General features: G+C 40.3%; 1 protein-coding gene across 1 annotated transcript; it reads left to right on the top strand.

Moving 5' to 3' along the window:
* The first annotated feature begins 118 nt into the window (after positions 1-118).
* Positions 119-16,340, top strand: SPRTN (SprT-like N-terminal domain). The gene is made up of 5 exons (XM_012459865.2): positions 119-722; positions 1,808-1,907; positions 9,165-9,293; positions 12,911-13,178; positions 14,229-16,340. The coding sequence occupies exons 1-5, from the start codon at positions 502-504 to the stop codon at positions 14,972-14,974; spliced, it is 1,464 nt and encodes a 487-aa protein (XP_012315288.2). The 5' UTR covers positions 119-501; the 3' UTR covers positions 14,975-16,340.
* Positions 16,341-17,214: the final 874 nt, after the last annotated feature.

The raw sequence follows: 17,214 nt of genomic DNA on the forward strand, positions 1-17,214 counted from the left end.
ATCTGAGCGTCAGACACTGCGCCTGCGCAAGGGGCCGACCGCAGACTGCGGCTGCGTAGAACTGCCATCGGTTAAAGCGCATGCGCAAGAGGCGCTATTGCGGAAGTGAGGGGAGGGCACGAGCGAAACGGATACTACGCATGAACCGAGCGTGACGTTGAGGTTTGAAATAAGTGGCAAAGAGTAAAGGCTGGAACTAGCTTCCTGAAAGCTTCCTAGGGCCTGAGCCCTGGGAGTCCAGGGTCTGCGCCAACTAGGAGGTGTCATGCTGACTGCTCTTTTTAAAGCCCTAGAATCTTGGCTTCGGCGTTTGGGGTCAGCTTCGTTTTGGTTCACGTTCTCGTTCTCAAGCGGGTTTCCGCGGACTCTCGCGAGATTGGCCGTCCCAAGAGCCGGTGTCTCCTAGGAGCTGGTCCTGGTCCTCTGCGAGGCGGCGTGGGGTCGCGGCCTAATTCGAGAGCCAGCCTGACGCCGGGGACCCCGCCTGGGATCTTGGCAGTGATGGATGATGACCTGATGTTGGCACTGCGGCTTCAGGAGGAGTGGAACTTGCAGGTCACGGAGCGCGATCAGGCCCAGGAGCCCCTGTCGCTGGTGGACGCGTCGTGGGAATTGGTGGACCCAACGCCGGACTTGCGGGCTCTGTTTGTTCAGTTTAATGACCAGTTCTTCTGGGGTCAGCTGGAGGCCGTCGAGGTGAAGTGGAGCGTGCGAATGACCCTGTGAGTTCCGAGCCCGTTGGGGAAAGAGGCGGGACTAGCAGTTCTCCTGCAGCCCTCGGCCCTGGGCTTCTCTCCTTTCTCTGTCCGACCGTCCCAGGGGGCGTTAAATGAGGGGGTCTGGTTTTGGACCTGGCAGTTCCTGTCTTGGCGTGTTTCTCCCGCTCGAACAATAAGAAAGCTATGTAGACCATACCGCCACGGTTGGACTCGGACATAATGAGAAATGAGATTCTTATTTGAAATCTCACTAAACTTGAAAATGACAAGTTTCTGATTTGCCTTGTGATTGTGCTCTAGGAGCCAGAAGGGAGAAGCAACCAAATCTGCCCCTAAGAAAGTGCTGAGGATGCAGAGTAACCTCCAAAGGATGTGTGCTGTCCTCTTCTATTCTCGTTAGGAACCCACTTTAGTGAACTCGTGTGCTGCAGTGGGGCTCTCCAGTGATGCTTTTGAAAGGGTTCTTTTTCTACACGCTAAATTGGAAAAAATCCCTATTTGAAATAATAATCTCCTTCTGCACGTGAGCAGGGTTAAGTTTAAGATACGGTTGTATACCAGCATGCTTGTTTTTGAGTGGATAGAAAACCTACAGTGAAACAAATTAAGATATGCCATTAAATTGTGTGTAAAGTACAAATCTCCTTTGTATAGGCGTCTGTTATAATGTTGGAGATGTGCTACTGGAGATCTACTTGTTAATAACACCAAACTAATATGTCGGAAGGAGACTGGGAGTAGCAGAATGGGATTGTCTTTGAGCTGTTGCAGCCCAGCTAGGGAAAGGGAAGCTGCAGTTGGGCCATGTGGTCCTCATCGTATTCCACTGGGTCCCCGTTGTACACCAGATACTGTTCTGGTGTCTCCAGCAGGTGCCTGCAGCCTTCCTTCTCAAGCAGGGTGGTGAGAATGTGCTACTGAGGGTTGTAACTAATTGGGTGAAATGCGAGTATCTGCTATCAAGGGGGTATGCTTTCAAGAAAGGCATCTGCCAGTTGGGTTTTCTTAGTGTGAACTGCCCAAGAATGTGTTAAGGACTTTCGTATATTTCGTCAATGTAACACATTTTTATGGTGATTGTTTTCTAGGTGTGCTGGGATATGCAGCTATGAAGGGAAGGGTGGAATGTGTTCCATCCGCCTGAGCGAACCCCTTTTAAAGTTGAGACCAAGAAAGGATCTTGTAGAGGTATTCTTCATGTAAACTTGCTTCCTAGCTCAGTAATTTACAAATGCTTTTCATTGATTTAGACTGCTGTGAATTAGCCTGTATGTGTTTAAAAAAAAAAAAAAAAAAAAAAAACGCTTTGCCCTCAGTGCAAACTTGAATTATGGGGCAGATAATGGACACTTTATGTTTTTGTATAGTACTTTATAGTAAAAAAAAAAGACTCCCAGATATATTATCGGTTTTGATTTTACAGCAGCCCTGTTTATGTTCATGTGTTGCTGTTTTCATTTTTATGAGTAAAGAAATCAGAGTTCAGATAGGTTAAGTAACTGGCCTAAATTACATGTTTAGAAGCAGAGAAAATACGATCCACATCTTCCTGTTGAGAAAAACAAACTTTGATTCTCCTCAGTTGGGCTGCCACACTGCTGTGCTCTCAGGACGCCTAGCTGAGCTGGCAGCAGAAACCAGTGTGAGGGCACGCTTCATATCTAGAGCTGGTGCTTGCTTCTGCTAGCAAATTGGAGCAGTGGGAGCTGAGGCAGGAGGACCTCTTGAACCTGGGAGGTGGAGGTTGCAGTGAGCCAAGACCACACCATGGCAACCCAGCCTGGCAACAAGAGCGAAACTCCATCCCCCCAAAAAGAAATATCTATACAAAAGAGCACAGGGTGGTAGAGTTTCTCAGCACAGGGTGGGAAACATGTTAAAACATGCTTGGAGATGAGGGATGCCGTTTTTTTTGTTGTTGTTTTTTTTTTTAGACAGAGTCTCTCTCTGTTGCCCAGGCTGGAGTGCACTGACACAATCTCAGCTCACTGCAACCTCTGCCTCCTGGGCTTTAAGCAATTCTCTCTGCTCAGCCTCTCAAGTAGCTGGGATTACAGGCACCCTCCACCATGTCTGGCTAATTTCTGTATTTTTAGTAGAGATGGGATTTCGCCATGTTAGCCAGGCTGGTCTTGAACTCCTGACCTCAGGTGATCCACCCACCTTGGCCTGCCTCCCAAAATGCTGGGATTACAGGCGTGAGCCACCGCTGCCTGGCCTGGGATGCTGTTTTTAAGAATAATAGAAGGCAGTGGGTTACGTAACAGTGTGAATATACTCAACACTGAACTGTACACATAAAAATGGGTAAGATGGTGAATTTTGTTAATGCGTTTCTTACCACAATTTGTTTAAAGAATAGCTACTAAATGTAAAATGATACAGTAGAAATACTTGATTAATGACAAAGAACAAAGCTCAGATGATGTAAAGAGAAAGGCGGGTGTAAAGAAAATAATAATTAAATGTACGTGGACTAAACACTCCATTGAAGACATGGAATGTCATGGTAGATTAAAAGAGACATGCTTACAGTAAAGACACACTTATTTTAAGTTTAAAAGGATGGGAGAAGTGTATCATCCAAACACTTAACAGCAGAAAACTATTGTGGCTATATAGGTTGAGTATTCCTTATCCAAAGTGTTTGGGACCAGAAGTGTTTCAGATTTCAGATGTTTTTAAAAAATTGGAATATTTGCATTGTACTTACTGGTTGAGCTTCCGTAATGTAAAAATCCCAAATCTGAAATGGCTTTAGTGAGCATTTCCTTGGAATATAACCTTTAAGCATCTTGTAAGTGTTCAAATAGTTTTGGATTTTGGAGCATTTCAGATTTTGGATTGTCAAATTAGAGATGTTCAACCAGTATTAGTATCAGACTAAAGACTTCAAGGGAAGAAGTTTTACTAGAAGAAAATTGGGATATTTTATAACAATAAAATAATCTATTAAACAACAATACATAATGAACCTAAAAGTAATAACATAGCTTTAAATTTTATGAGGCATAAATTAGCAGAAGCAAAAAGAATCTACAATAGGGTGGCTCACGGCTGTAATCCCAGCACTTTGGGAGGCTGAGGTTGGTGGATCACTTGAGGCCAGGAGTTCGACACCAGCCTGACCAACATGGTGAAACCTCGTCACTACTAAAAATACAAAAATTAGCCGGGTGTGGTGACACACACCTGTAGTCCCAGCTACTTAGGAGGCTGACACACAAGAATCACCTTTGAACCCGGAAGGCAGTGGTTACAGTGAGCCGAGATCACACCACAGCATTCCAGCCTTGGTAACAGAGCACAACCCTGTCTCACTACAGCCTCAACCTCCCAGGCCCAAGCAATCCCCCTGCCTCAGTCTCCCAATGTGCTGGGATTACAGGTGTCCACCACCTTGCCCAGCCTCATACTTGCAGAATGTTAACACAACCTTTTTAGTAACCCAATGAAGAAGCAGAAAAAAAAATACACGTTTTAAAAAGTTGAACAGCATGATTAACCAAATCAGCCTTACAAGGAGCCCTAATTGGAAGAGTTGCTTAAAGAGTATGTATTGGGTAAATGATTACATAAACACATGAATAAATGTTTTTAACTAGTGGATGAGAAGAGAATGGGGATAGCTGGGCACGGTGGCGCATGCCTGTAATCCCAGTTACTCAGGAGACTGAGGCAGGAGAATTGCCTGAATCCAGTAGGCGGAGGTTGCGGTAAGCTGAGATCGCGCCATTGCACTCCAGCCTGGGTAACAAGAGCGAAACTCCGTCTCAAAAAAAAAAGAAGAGAATGGGGAATGTATAATGGTATCAAGTGAGCCTGTTGGCAGAAAGTTACAAAACAACATTTTGGTCAGTGATGGACCCCATATATAACAGTTGTCCCATAAGATTATAAGACCATATTTTTATTATTTTAAATTTTTAATTTATTTTTTGAGATGGAGTTTCGCTCTTGTTGCCCAGGCTGGAGTACAATGACATGATCTTGGCTCACTGCAGCCTCCACCTCCTGGGTGCAAATGATCCTCCTACCTCAGCCTCCCAAGTAGCTGGGATTACAGGTGCCTGCCACCATGCCCTGCTGATTTTTGTGTTTTTAGTAGAGGTGGGGTTTCCCCATGTTGCCAGGCTGGTCTCAAACTCCTGACCTCAGGTGATCTGCCCGCCTTGGCCTCCCAAAGTGCTGGGATTATAGGCGTGAGCCACCATGCCTGGCCAAGACCATATTTTTATTGTACCTTTTCTCTTTTTTATATTTAGTTGCATAATTACCATTGTGTTGCACTGCCTACAGCATTCAGTATAGTAACATGCTGTACAGGTTTGCTGCCTAGGAGCAGAGGCTATACCCTGTAGCCTAGGTGTGTAGTTAGGCTATACCATCTGGGTTTGTGTAAGTACACTCTTAAGATGTTTGCACAATGACAAAATGGCCTAACAATGGATTTTTCAGAACATGCCCTTGTCAAGTGAGGCGCAACTATAGTTAACTAAATCATAATGAAGGGGATTCAGAAAAGGAACAGACATTATCTGGTTGAGGCGGTCAAGAAAAGCTTTATAACTGTACATTTTGTTAGTACCATCACCACTCCTACTGCTTACTATCGAGACCTACTGTGTGTGAGACTTTGGACTAAATTAACGTAGCCTTTACCACAGCCCTACAAAATTAGGATCTCCCATTTTAGGGATGAGGAGTCACTTGTAACCTGTCCCAGGTGTCATGCATATGATTATGGGCTTAGGTTCTAGTTTCCCTGACTCTTAAGGCTCTTGTCTGTCCCTTTTACCATTCAGCTCATACTACTGTTGACTAGAACGTGGAGAGGTGAGCCTTAAAGGATAAACTGTACGCTTGACAAGCAGAGATAGTACAGGAGGCCACCCTTGGCAGAAAGAGTGGGAATAATATGAACAACAGTGAGGTCAGACAACGGGGGGCATGTTTAGGACTAGAAGTAGTTCATTTTGACCGGATAGAACAGTAATGGGAAACAGAGGTGTTTTGGGACTGTGTTGTATATCCTTGAATTGAGACTAAATGTGGAAAATGATAGATATAAAAAAATGTTCAGTACCATTTTGGGGATGTTTTTAATATTTAATTAAATTGAACCAAAAATCAGGAACCTAAATTTGTTTCTCCTTTATAAGAATAGTTCTTTATCATTACTCTAATTTAGAATGTTGAGAAACTTTTGAAATACCTTTCTTGAGTTTGAGTCTTCTTCATTGAGTGGCATTTACTTGAAAAATAAAGTTCTGGCTGGGTGCAGTGGCTCATGCATGTAATCCCAGGCAAAGACAGATGGATTACTTGAGCCCAAGAGTTGGAGACCTATCTGGGCAAGATAGTGAGACCCCATCTCTACAAAAAAATTGAAAAAATATTAGCCAGGTGTGGTGGCACGCACCTGTAATCCCAGCTACTCTGGGATCACTTGATCCCAGAAATTTGAGGCTGCAGTGAAATATAATCATGCCACTGCACTCCAGTCTGGGTGATAAAGTGAGACTCCATCTCTGAGAAAGAATGAGATAAATAATAAAGTTCCTTTTAAGAGATACAGTTGATAATTTTTAGAGGGATATATGAATGACCAAGTTAAAATGTTTGATTCTCTCATTTTTCTGTTCAGCATAATTTTATAAGACTAAAATTCATTAATGACAGTCTAGTTCTTCTGATGGAAATTCTTTTTTAAAAAAATTTTGGAGGATCATGAAAAAGGTATGTCTTTGAAGATCTTTCTGATTTTTGCTTAAAAAAATTGCTTGTATTTTTTAGAGCAAAAACCCCAGCAACTTAAATGCTTTTGTTAATTTGCACAGAAACTTGTGCATCCTTGGTGTGGAATGGGCAGTAGGTTTTAGTGTTTGTTTTAAAGTTTTCATAATTTCTGAATCAAAACCCAAAAACTGTAGAAAGCTGTATACAAAGATGTCTTGTTCAATATCCTCCTCCATCCTGAACTCCTTATTTGCTGTAGGAACTGTTAGTTTCTTTTTACTCTTTCATTTTTCTGTTTTGCAAATATTTCTATCCATTTTTATTCCTTCTCCCCCCCACACACAAAATTTTTCATACACAAAATACTGTGCACAATCTTCTGTACTTTGTCTTTTTCTTTTTCTTTTTTTTTTTTTGAGATGAAGTTTCGCTCTTGTTGCCCAGGCTGGAGCGCATCATCTCGGCTCACTGCGACCTCTGCCTCCCGGGTTCAAGAGATTCTCCTGCCTCAGTCTCCTTAGTAGCTGGGATTATAGGCGCCTGCCACCACGCTCAGCTAATTTTTGTATATTTAGTAGAGATGAGGTTTTACCATGTTGACCAGGCTGGTCTTGAATTCCTGACCTCAGATGATCCACCCACCCCAGCCTCCCAAAGTGCTGGGATTACAGGCGTGAGCCACCGCGCCCGGCCCCCTTCTCATTCTTTTTTAAGGCTGCATAGAATTCCATTATGTGGATGTACAAAACACTGGAGTTATTTCCAATCTTTTGCTATCATAAGCAGTGTCACAGTGAATACCCCTTGTACATATGACTTTGCATGCTAGTCTAGGTGTTGCTGCCTCAAAAGACAAATGCATTTGTAATTTCGTTAGATGCCACCAAATTTTTCTTAGGAGAATTGCACTTCCATCAGCAGTATATGGGAATGTTTATTTTCCCTTAGCTTTATTAACGGTGTCAAATTTTACGAGTTTTACCAATCTTGATAAGCCGTAGTGTCCTAGTGTAGTGTTGGGTTTTTGTGGGTTTTTGTTTTTTGTTTCTTGAGACAGGGTCTTGCTGGGTTGCCCAGGCTGGAAGCAATCATAGCTCACTGTAACCTTGAATTCCTGGCCTCAAGAGATCCTCCTATCTCAGCCTCCTGAGTAGCTAGGACTACAGGTTCACACCATCACACCTAGCTAATTGTTTTATTTTATTTTTGTAGAGACAAGGTCTCATTATGTTGACCCAGGCTGGTTTTCAGCTCCTGGCCTCAAGCAGTCCTCCCACCTCAGCCTCCCAAAGGGCTGGGATTACAGGCAGGAACCACCACGCCTGACCATCCTAGTGTAGTATTAATTTTCATTTCCCTTTTTATAAATGAAGTTGGGCATTTTTTTTCATTTGTTTATGGGTCAGTTATACTTCTGTGAATTCCGTAATCTTTGTCCATTTTGAAATTGGGTTGTCATTTCCCTGTTGACATTAGGACCTCTTTATATATTAGGAAGAGCCTATGATATGAGTTATACATATATTTTTCTAAGTTTATCTTTTTACTTACAGGGTTTTTTTCCTATAGAATTTTAACGTTTTGCCAGGGCGCAGTGGCTTATGCCTGTAATCCCAGCACTTTGGGAGGCTGAGACGGGCAGATCGCTTGAGGTCAGGAGTTAAAGACCAGCTTGGCCAACATGGCCAAACCTCATCTCTGCTAAAATACAAAAATTAGCTGGGCATGGTGGCAGGCGCCTGTAGTCCCAGCTACTCAGGAGGCTGAGGCATGAGAATTGCTTGGACCCTGGAGGCAGAGGTTGCAGTGAGCCGAAATTGAGCCACTGCACTCCAGCCTGGGCAACAGAGTGAGACCCTGTCTCAAAAGAAAAAAAGAATTTTTAAAGTTTTTATGTAGTTCAATTCATTGATTTTTCTGGATGTTGATTTGTAGTTAAAAAGGCCTTCTTAGAACAGGGAGTTCTTAACCTGTGATTTTCAGAGCTTCAGATATTATACAAATTTGGGTACCCCTTCTCTGAAATGCCTGGGACAACAAGTGTCTTGGATTTCAGATTTATTTGGATTTTGGAATACTTGTGTTATGCTTACAGGTGGAGCATCCCAAATCTGAAAATCCGCAATCTCCAATGCACATTTCCTTTGAGTGTCATGTTGGTGCTCAAAATGTTTCTGAATTTTGGATTTTCAGCATTGGGATGCTCAACTCTTATGCAATGTTTTGTGAATGTGTGCTTACATAATTTTTATAAAATGAGGTGGGTTTTTTGTTGATGTTTTATTTTTGTGAGACAGGGTCGCATTCTGTTACCTAGGCTGGAGTACAGTAGCATGATCATAACTCACTGTAGCCTCAACTCCTCAGGCTCAGAGGATCCATCCACCTCAGCCTCCTGAGTAGCTGGGACTATCGGCATGCATCACCACACCCAGCTAATTTTTGTATTTTTTTGTAGAGACAGGGTTTCGCTATCTTGCCCAGGCTGGTCTCCAACTCCCGGGCTCAGGCGATCCTCCCACCTTTACCTCCCAAAGTGTGGGGATTACAGGCGTGAGCCGCTGTACCCAGCCTAGAATGAGTTTTATCAGTTCTGAAGGAACCCTGTGATACAAAAAAGGTAAGACTCCAGATAGAATAAGAAAATGTATATTTTCTGATGTGTCATACAAACTCTGAAAATAATTTGATTATTTTATGTTCCAGACCCTCCTGCATGAAATGATACATGCCTATTTATTTGTCACTAATAATGATAAAGACCGAGAAGGGCATGGTCCAGAGTTTTGTAAACATATGCATCGAATCAACAGAATGACTGGAGCCAATATAACGGTATATAAGGCCATATATATTTATGATATTTGGTAGTTGTTTATTCAATAACTCCTGAGATTTAATTAAAAGTAGAGAACTAGGTACATAGAAATATCTTTGAGGATTTTCCACAGCGAACGAGAGACTTAGAGAAGCGAATTGGCTTGTGTGGGACCACATGGTAGAATGGCAGCAGAGCCAGTGATATCCCCGAGGCCTCTGACCTCCTCTAAGTCAATGGTTAATTCAGGCCTGCAGTACCTCTCTTCTGGACTCATATGACCTCTTAACTTTGTTTCCTTATTATTGTCTTCGTTAGTTCATCCTGTATCCTGCTACCATTGCAGATGTCATTCCCTCTCAGAATTCTTCTTTGATTCCTATCTCTACATGGCATTGTAGGAGGTGGCAGAGCCTGAAGTTCAAAGAGCTGGAAGCATTAGGCTACTTGGATTCAAATCCTGGCTCCACCAATTATTAACTTTAACTTTTCTATGCCTCATTTTACTCCCATGGCAAATGAGAGTAATAACAGTACCTATCTATTGGAGCACTTCAAAACATTTTAGCCCAGTTTGAGCACTAATTAAACATTAGTTGTTTTAATCATTATTGTATTCGTTTTATTAAATAACCTTGTTCCTTTTTTACTGCCTCCAACTGTTGCCTGTGCCCTAAAGCGTGCCACTGCTCTGCTTTATGTCTGAATGCTCTTCATCGTTCCAGTGGCTTCTTATTTCTCCATCTTTTGAATCCTCAGCAGATATTTAAGCTTTTACAATTTTTAATGCTACTTTCATACTTTTGAACACATAGTAGCTCTTGCCCATCTTTATAATTCATGTGTATAAGGTGTATTATGTACTGTTCTTACATGGGCTTAACAAATATGAATTGAATATTAATAGAATAGATTACATTCTTTCTTATGTTTGGTTACTTCCTTCCTTTAAAAGGCCACAAAATCCAGTGTGATAGAAAATGAACAGTGCTTAACCGCCATGTTTTATTTTGGTTTTTTTTTGAGATAGGGTCTTGTTGTTTTGCCTAGAGTGGATGCAGTGGTATAATCATAGCCCACTGCAGATTTAACCTCTTGGGCTCAAGTGATCCTCCTGCCTTGGCCTCCTGAGTAGTGGGGGCTACAGGTGTGTGCCACTATGCCAGGCTATTTCAAAAAAAATTTTTTTTTTTAGAGACAAGTTCTCACCATGTTGCCCAGGCTGGTCTTGAACTCATGGGCTGAAGTGATCCTCCTATCTCAGCCTCCCAAAATGGTGGGATTACAGGCATGAGCCACCATGCCTGGCCTCTCCATATATTATTATTTTCTAACTATTAGTTTTAATTTTCTAAAGACCTCATTTAATTATTAGCACAGTTACTTCAACATTAGGAAAGTGGCTTGCAGTCTTAAAAAAATCAGACATAAGGGCCGGGCACGGTTGCTCACGTCTGTAATCCCAGCACTTTGGAAGGCTGAGGCGGGTGGATCACAAGGTCAGGAGTTCAAGACCAGCCTGGCCAAGATGATGAAACCCCGTCTCTACTAAAAATACAAAAAAAATTAGCTGGGTGTGGTGGCAGGTGCCTGTAATCCCAGCTACTCGGGAGGCTGAGGCAGAGAATTGCTTGAACTCAGAAGGTGGAGGTTGCATTGAGCATGCCACTGCACTTCAGCCTGGGCAACAGAGCGAGATTCAGTCTCAAAAAAAAAAAAAAAAAAAAAATCAGATATAACATCCAGGTTAGTAAGGTAATTATAGAGTTGCTTGTATAAAATGCTTTTAGTTTCTTAACCAGAACTTATACTTTAATCAAAGCCCTTGTATACATCCCATTGTTCAGTTGGAAGAGGATCTGTTCTTTTATCTTAGATATCTGTGTGTTTTTATTTAGGAGAGGTTTTATGGAGTGAACACCCCTTGCTTTTACAGGTTACATCCTGTTATAAGGAGCTCCACAGGGTATCTACATTGTAGAATAATTTTATTTTAGTGATTACATTGTTAAAAGTCACATTCCCAGGCTGTAGGAGTTACAGGAATTTCAAGCAAAACAGATCTAGGCCAGGTGTGGTGGCTCACTCCTGTAATCCCAGCACTTTGGGAGGCCGAAATGGGAGGATCACTTGAGCCCAGGAGTTTGAGATCAGCCTGGTCACTATAGTGAGATCTTGTTTCCACAAAATTTTAAAAATTAGCCAAGCGTGGTAGCTCACACTTGTAGTCACAGCTACTCAGGAGGCTGAGGTGGGAGGATCACATGAGCCTGGGAGGTGGAGGTTGCTGAGCCAAGATCATGCCACCTCACTTCAGCCTGGGCAAACAGTGAGTCCATGTCACAAAACAAACAAAACATCCATTTCCCTGTCTTTTTTGGTAACAAATTAAAGTCAAGAGTTCTCAACGTAATATAGTGTGGGGTTTCCCATGCTTCTTTGCCTTAAAACCTATGTCCTTCAGTCTCTTCTGCATCTAATATAATGTGCATTATTTGCATGCTTACCAAGTAGTAGACATTTTTTGCTTAGGATGGATAGTGAATTTAACACTATCTGTAGAGTTATAGAAAAGTTTAGCATTCTTTCCCACAAGGGGAATTTATTAGAAAGCTAAATGTCTTTGGTAAAACACCAAAATTTCATATACAGATGCTTCTTACTCTTACACAAATAGTAATGTTCCAATGAGAAGACAGAAGAATAAGATGGCCATAGTCATTTAGGAGTCGCTTTCAAATGGTGTTCTCTAGTCCTCAGTGCCACTGTGCTGAGAGGGCTGACCCTCTTTTCAGTCAGATCTTTTCCCTTACCTATTGTCTGCTTAGGTTCTAAATAGGATTTTTGTCTAGAGAGTGAAAAAAAAAAGTCATCCTACTTAAGACCTGAAAAGCACACTGAGAAATTTATTTGACTCAATGAATGATGCTTTTCTGGCTGAGCACCTTACTGGTGCCAAAAGCACTATATTAGCCACTAGGGACACACAAAATTTAAACATTCAGATGCTGGAGAACTTTTTAGTCTGGCAAGAGAAGTATTTATAAACAGATAAAATGGTACCACATAAGGCTTATTATGGAGACATAAGCAAAGAACTTTGAGAATGTAGAGCGCAAGCTTAGCAGAAGCTTCGTTGGGTAAGATACTAGTGTTGTTAGGCTCAGGCATTTATAGGGAATAGTTTAGTCCTTTAGAACCCTTTGCTATTGTTACTTATAGGGAAAATTTCAATTTAGCAGTGGGAATGATTCTTATTTTAGTATGGTATTACATAAACTCTTTATCCTAATTTTTTGATCATTTAAAAATTTGATTTCAAAAACTTTTAGTGTTCATGGAGATTTTCTGTGGTTTTGTTTTTAAAAGATTTCTTGTCTTCTAACCCCACATGCATCTATGTTTACACAGTTTATGAAGGATTAACTGCTGCTGTTTCCCATTAAAATCGACTTTTGAACAGAAACTAAATATAGTTGCTTTCTTTCCCAAAATAGAACCTTTCAGAAAACTCTGGGAAACAGAAAGTTTTAAAAATTTAAAAAAAAAAAAAAAAAAAAAAGACTGTTTATGTACATTGTTGTCTTGCAGTTGCTAACTTGCTCATTGAATACTGAAAATTCTCTCCACTCAGGTATACCATACTTTTCACGATGAGGTGGATGAGTATCGGCGACACTGGTGGCGCTGCAATGGGCCGTGCCAGCACCGGCCGCCGTATTACGGCTATGTCAAGCGAGCTTCTAACAGGGAACCCTCTGCTCATGACTATTGGTGGGCTGAGCACCAGAAAACCTGTGGAGGCACTTTCATAAAAATCAAGGAGCCAGAGAATTACTCAAAAAAAGGCAAAGCAAAGACAAAACTAGGAAAGCACTCAGTATCAGCCGCAGAGAATAAAGGTACCTTCATGTGTATTCTTCCACCTTTTCTGTGACTATAGCCACATTGTAAAGACAATTCTGTCCTTCAGAGAACTGGTATTAAGATAAGCTTAAGGATTGTTTCTGGTGTAGAAGTCTTCAGCTGTAGATTTAGGGAAAAAATCCCATTGTCCATGAAATGATGGTAGGAAAATACACTTTGCTCTATACAGAAGTAAGTAAAAGTAGGAATAGTTTCCACTAATATTTTTATTAACTTTTTCAGTTTCTTTTTATTCACTTTTTCAGTTTCTTTTTATTCAAAGAAACAAAACTCAATCCCTAATCATATTTGAGGTAAAGTTCCTTCCCCTATCTTGACTCACTGAGTTATTAGGAAACAGAAGGCAAAAAGATTGTCAAAATAAAAACAATAATTTTCAAGTAACAATGCCCGGAATATGCATCCTAACTACACCCCTTCCTATCAGTTGGATTCTATCCAAGTGACTTCTATTGATGTATGTATGTTCGTTAGAAGAGTGGGAAAGTGTTTGCCAGTACTTCATCTTCAAGATTTACCCTTTTCCTAGGAAGTTCAGAGTTACTGAAGATGCTTCTTCCCTTGGGAAGTTGTTGATTTCATGTGGTAGAACCCAAGAATATACGCTATATTTCCCAAATCTTTAATTAAGTGAAGGAGCTGTAGATGAATTAATGTGGAAAGACTTTATCTTCATTTTTGTGAGTAGAGGAAAGATAAGAATGAGGCAGCAGGTTTTTCCCTCCTGGAATGACACACAAAGGACACTAAGCAATTCTCATGGTGAATGTTGCTTTGTTATTGGGCTTTGGCATGGTAAGATTCTTTATTTGAATATTCGAGAATTCGTTTTATCCTTTATATTCTCTTCAGCATCAGAACTCTTAATTCTAAAGATTGCTCTTCTCCCATTAATAGGATTGCCTGGGTATAAGATAGTTAAAATATTATATCTTCATTTTGAGAAAACTGTACGTTAATGTTTGTTACTGTATATCTATTGAGATGAGGCACTTATATAAAATTCTTACTTGCTTTTTTTGCAGATAAACCCAACAGAGGTGAGGCCCAGCTAGTCATCCCTTTTAGTGGTAAAGGATATGTTCTAGGAGAAACAAGCAATTTACCTTCACCTGGGAAATTGATCACTTCACATGCCATCAATAAAACCCAGAATCTTTTAAATCACAACCATTCAGCAAATGCTGTAAGATCCAATTCTAAAATCAAGTTGAATTTTGAACAGAATGTTTCAAGTAAAAAAAATTCTCATCTAGTCTCCCCTGCTCTTAACAGTCACCAAAATGTTCTAAGCAACTACTTTCCTAGATTATCAGTTGCCAGCCAAAAGGCTTTCAGAGGTGTGAATGGATCTCCAACGAAAAGTGTAACCGTTGGCAACATCCCTAAAAACTCAGTCTCTTCTGGTTCTCAAAGAAGGGTTTCATCTTCTAAGATATCCCTAAGAAATTCTTCAAAAGCAATGGAATCAACGTCTGTGACTCTATCCCAGGATGTGAATGGGTCTGAAGGTGCATTCCCAAATAAACGACCTAGGCTAGAGGATAAGACTGTTTTTGACAATTTTTTTATCAAGAAAGAGCAAATAGAAAGCAGGGGTAATGATCCAAAGTATAGTTCATGTCCTACAGCCACTCAGAATTCCAGCAGTTCGTCCAGTCAGAACAAAACAGTTAATTGCCCAGTTTGTCAGAATGAAGTTTTGGAGTCTCAGATTAATGAACACTTGGACTGGTGCCTTGAAGGTGATTGCGTCAAAGTCAAAAGCTGAAGAAAGTCTTTGAAAAAGGTTGGCAAGTCTCAAGTACCACCTGTATTACCTCACTAATGTGCTATGTCAGCCAATCAGGAAGTCCTGGTTAATACTAAGATTTCTAGGTTATAATCTAGTTCACATAACCAATACAGAATGTTCTATTTTATAATAAGATAAGATTGTAATTTTAAGATGTTTTATGTCTCAAGGTGCTTCACTCTTGCCTTATGTATACTGTAACCCAGGTGGTTCTGCCTGTCATGTATAACTTTTAGATACTTTTGTTCTTTCTTGTTCTTAGGATTTTAAAATCTATTTATCTTTTTATTTGTATACTCCTAAAAATATCCATATGAGGAATTCTGTCAGGTATTTGGTTATGTTGACTATTTCTTTATTAATAATAGTATTAGAACTCATTCCCTGAACTCATGTAAATCTTCATAGTGTCAAGACATACTGACCAAAACCACAATCTAAAGTACAAAGTATATTGTTTTAGAGTATTCAAATTGTATTATTTATTTATTTTTTTTTTTGCAATATCTTAACAGGAACTATATTTTCTATATTTTAAAGAATTTTATTTGTCCTGCTTTTACTAAATGATGGCAGCAGATTTTAAGTTAAAGAATATGGAATATAGTAAAATAAATTTCTTTTGAAATCTTTTTAGTAATAGCCACTATAAAATCTGTAGGCCAGATTAATTGTATTGGCTTTGGCTGTTTTCTCAAAATTTAGCAGAGTGGTTAAAATTCAGTGCTGATAAGTAACTGATATGTATAGCATAAACATAACAAAGTTGCCTAGTTTATGTTAACAGTAGAAAATTATCTGGAAATAGTATTTTGAACTTTAAGCCAAGTTTCAACCATTATAATAAAAGGATTGCCATTTGTGCAATTAAATTAATCTTTTAAAAAAAAATCTTCTTTTTCATGTTAATAGGGAAGGACAAAGAGACCTTTATCAGTTTACTTTTTGTCTTGTGGTTGTAACATGCTGTTGGCATAGTCCTAACAAACACCTTAGTTGTTCACAAATTTTCTTTTTTCTTCTTGCAATTTTTCTTCACTTCATTGTAATACAGGTGCACAAATCTTAAGTGCTCAACTGATTAAAGTTTTATAGTGTTCGCCTGTGTAACTACTACCCAGATCAAGTTAAGAGAACGCTTCCATTGCCACAGAAGGCTTCCTATAGGTGCCTGCTCCCTGTTGATACCCGTGACCCTCACCACCTCCAGAGGGCCCACTGTTTTCACCCCATCATCACAGATTATTTTTGAACTTCATGAAGGAAGATATTTGTTGCTATGTATAGCAGGAGTTCATTTTCATTGCTCTTGCATTTGTATGAATATACTTGAATTTATTCATCCATTCTAACGTTAATGGCCATTTGAATTATTTCCAGTTTGGGGCTGCTAAGCATAATGCTGCTAAGAACATTCTTGTCTTTTCTGTTGGGTATATACACAGGAATGGAATTGCTGAGTCACTGGGTATATTTCTGTTTAGCTTTAGTGAATCCTTACAGTTTACACTCCTACCAGCAATGTATGAGAGTTTCAGTTCACCATTCTTAACCCTGTTACCAGCCCTTTTCATTTTAGACAGATTGGATGTTCACAAGTTTTGATATTTCTTAAAACATTTAAGTTAAAATTCGAATAAATAGAAACAGCTATTAAAATGTGTATTATGTTCAATATATACAGTTCTGTTTTCACAGAGGATCATTTTCTTTAAATGAATGTAACAAATTATGTGTAATTAAATGCTTCCTGAGCCAAAACCACACAAGGTTTTGGGCTGTGAAGTAGCTAAGATGGTCCATGCCCTCTAGGAGCTTTACAGCCTAGCTGGGGAGTAAGACAGATGTACATTAATCTCCGTAGAGTTTGCTAAGTGCTACAACAAGGGTTTTTGCTGGGTGTTGTGGGAAAACGGTAGGAAGGACAATTAGCTCAGTCCAGAACTTCAGGGGATGTTTCTTGGAGGAGACAGCATCCAAAGTTGAATCATGTAGAGTGAGTCGAGTTAGCCTGGTTAATGAAGGGTGGGAAGATCCTTGCAAAGGGAAAAAGGAACACAAAGGCATGGAAATAGATAAGCATTTTCCAAGGAAAGTGTATGCTATTCCAAGTGAATAAAGTGTGGGGAGCAAAATGGCCGAAGCAGAGATGGCAGATAGGACAGATCTAGCTAAGTAGTACCAGTTTGAGGCCAGGGACCTTACGTTCCTCACTA

The sequence above is a fragment of the Aotus nancymaae genome, unplaced genomic scaffold, assembly GCF_030222135.1.
Source record: "Aotus nancymaae isolate 86718 unplaced genomic scaffold, 86718_ANA_hifiasm-v0.15.2.pri h1tg000032l_0, whole genome shotgun sequence".
Lineage (NCBI taxonomy): Eukaryota > Metazoa > Chordata > Mammalia > Primates > Aotidae > Aotus > Aotus nancymaae.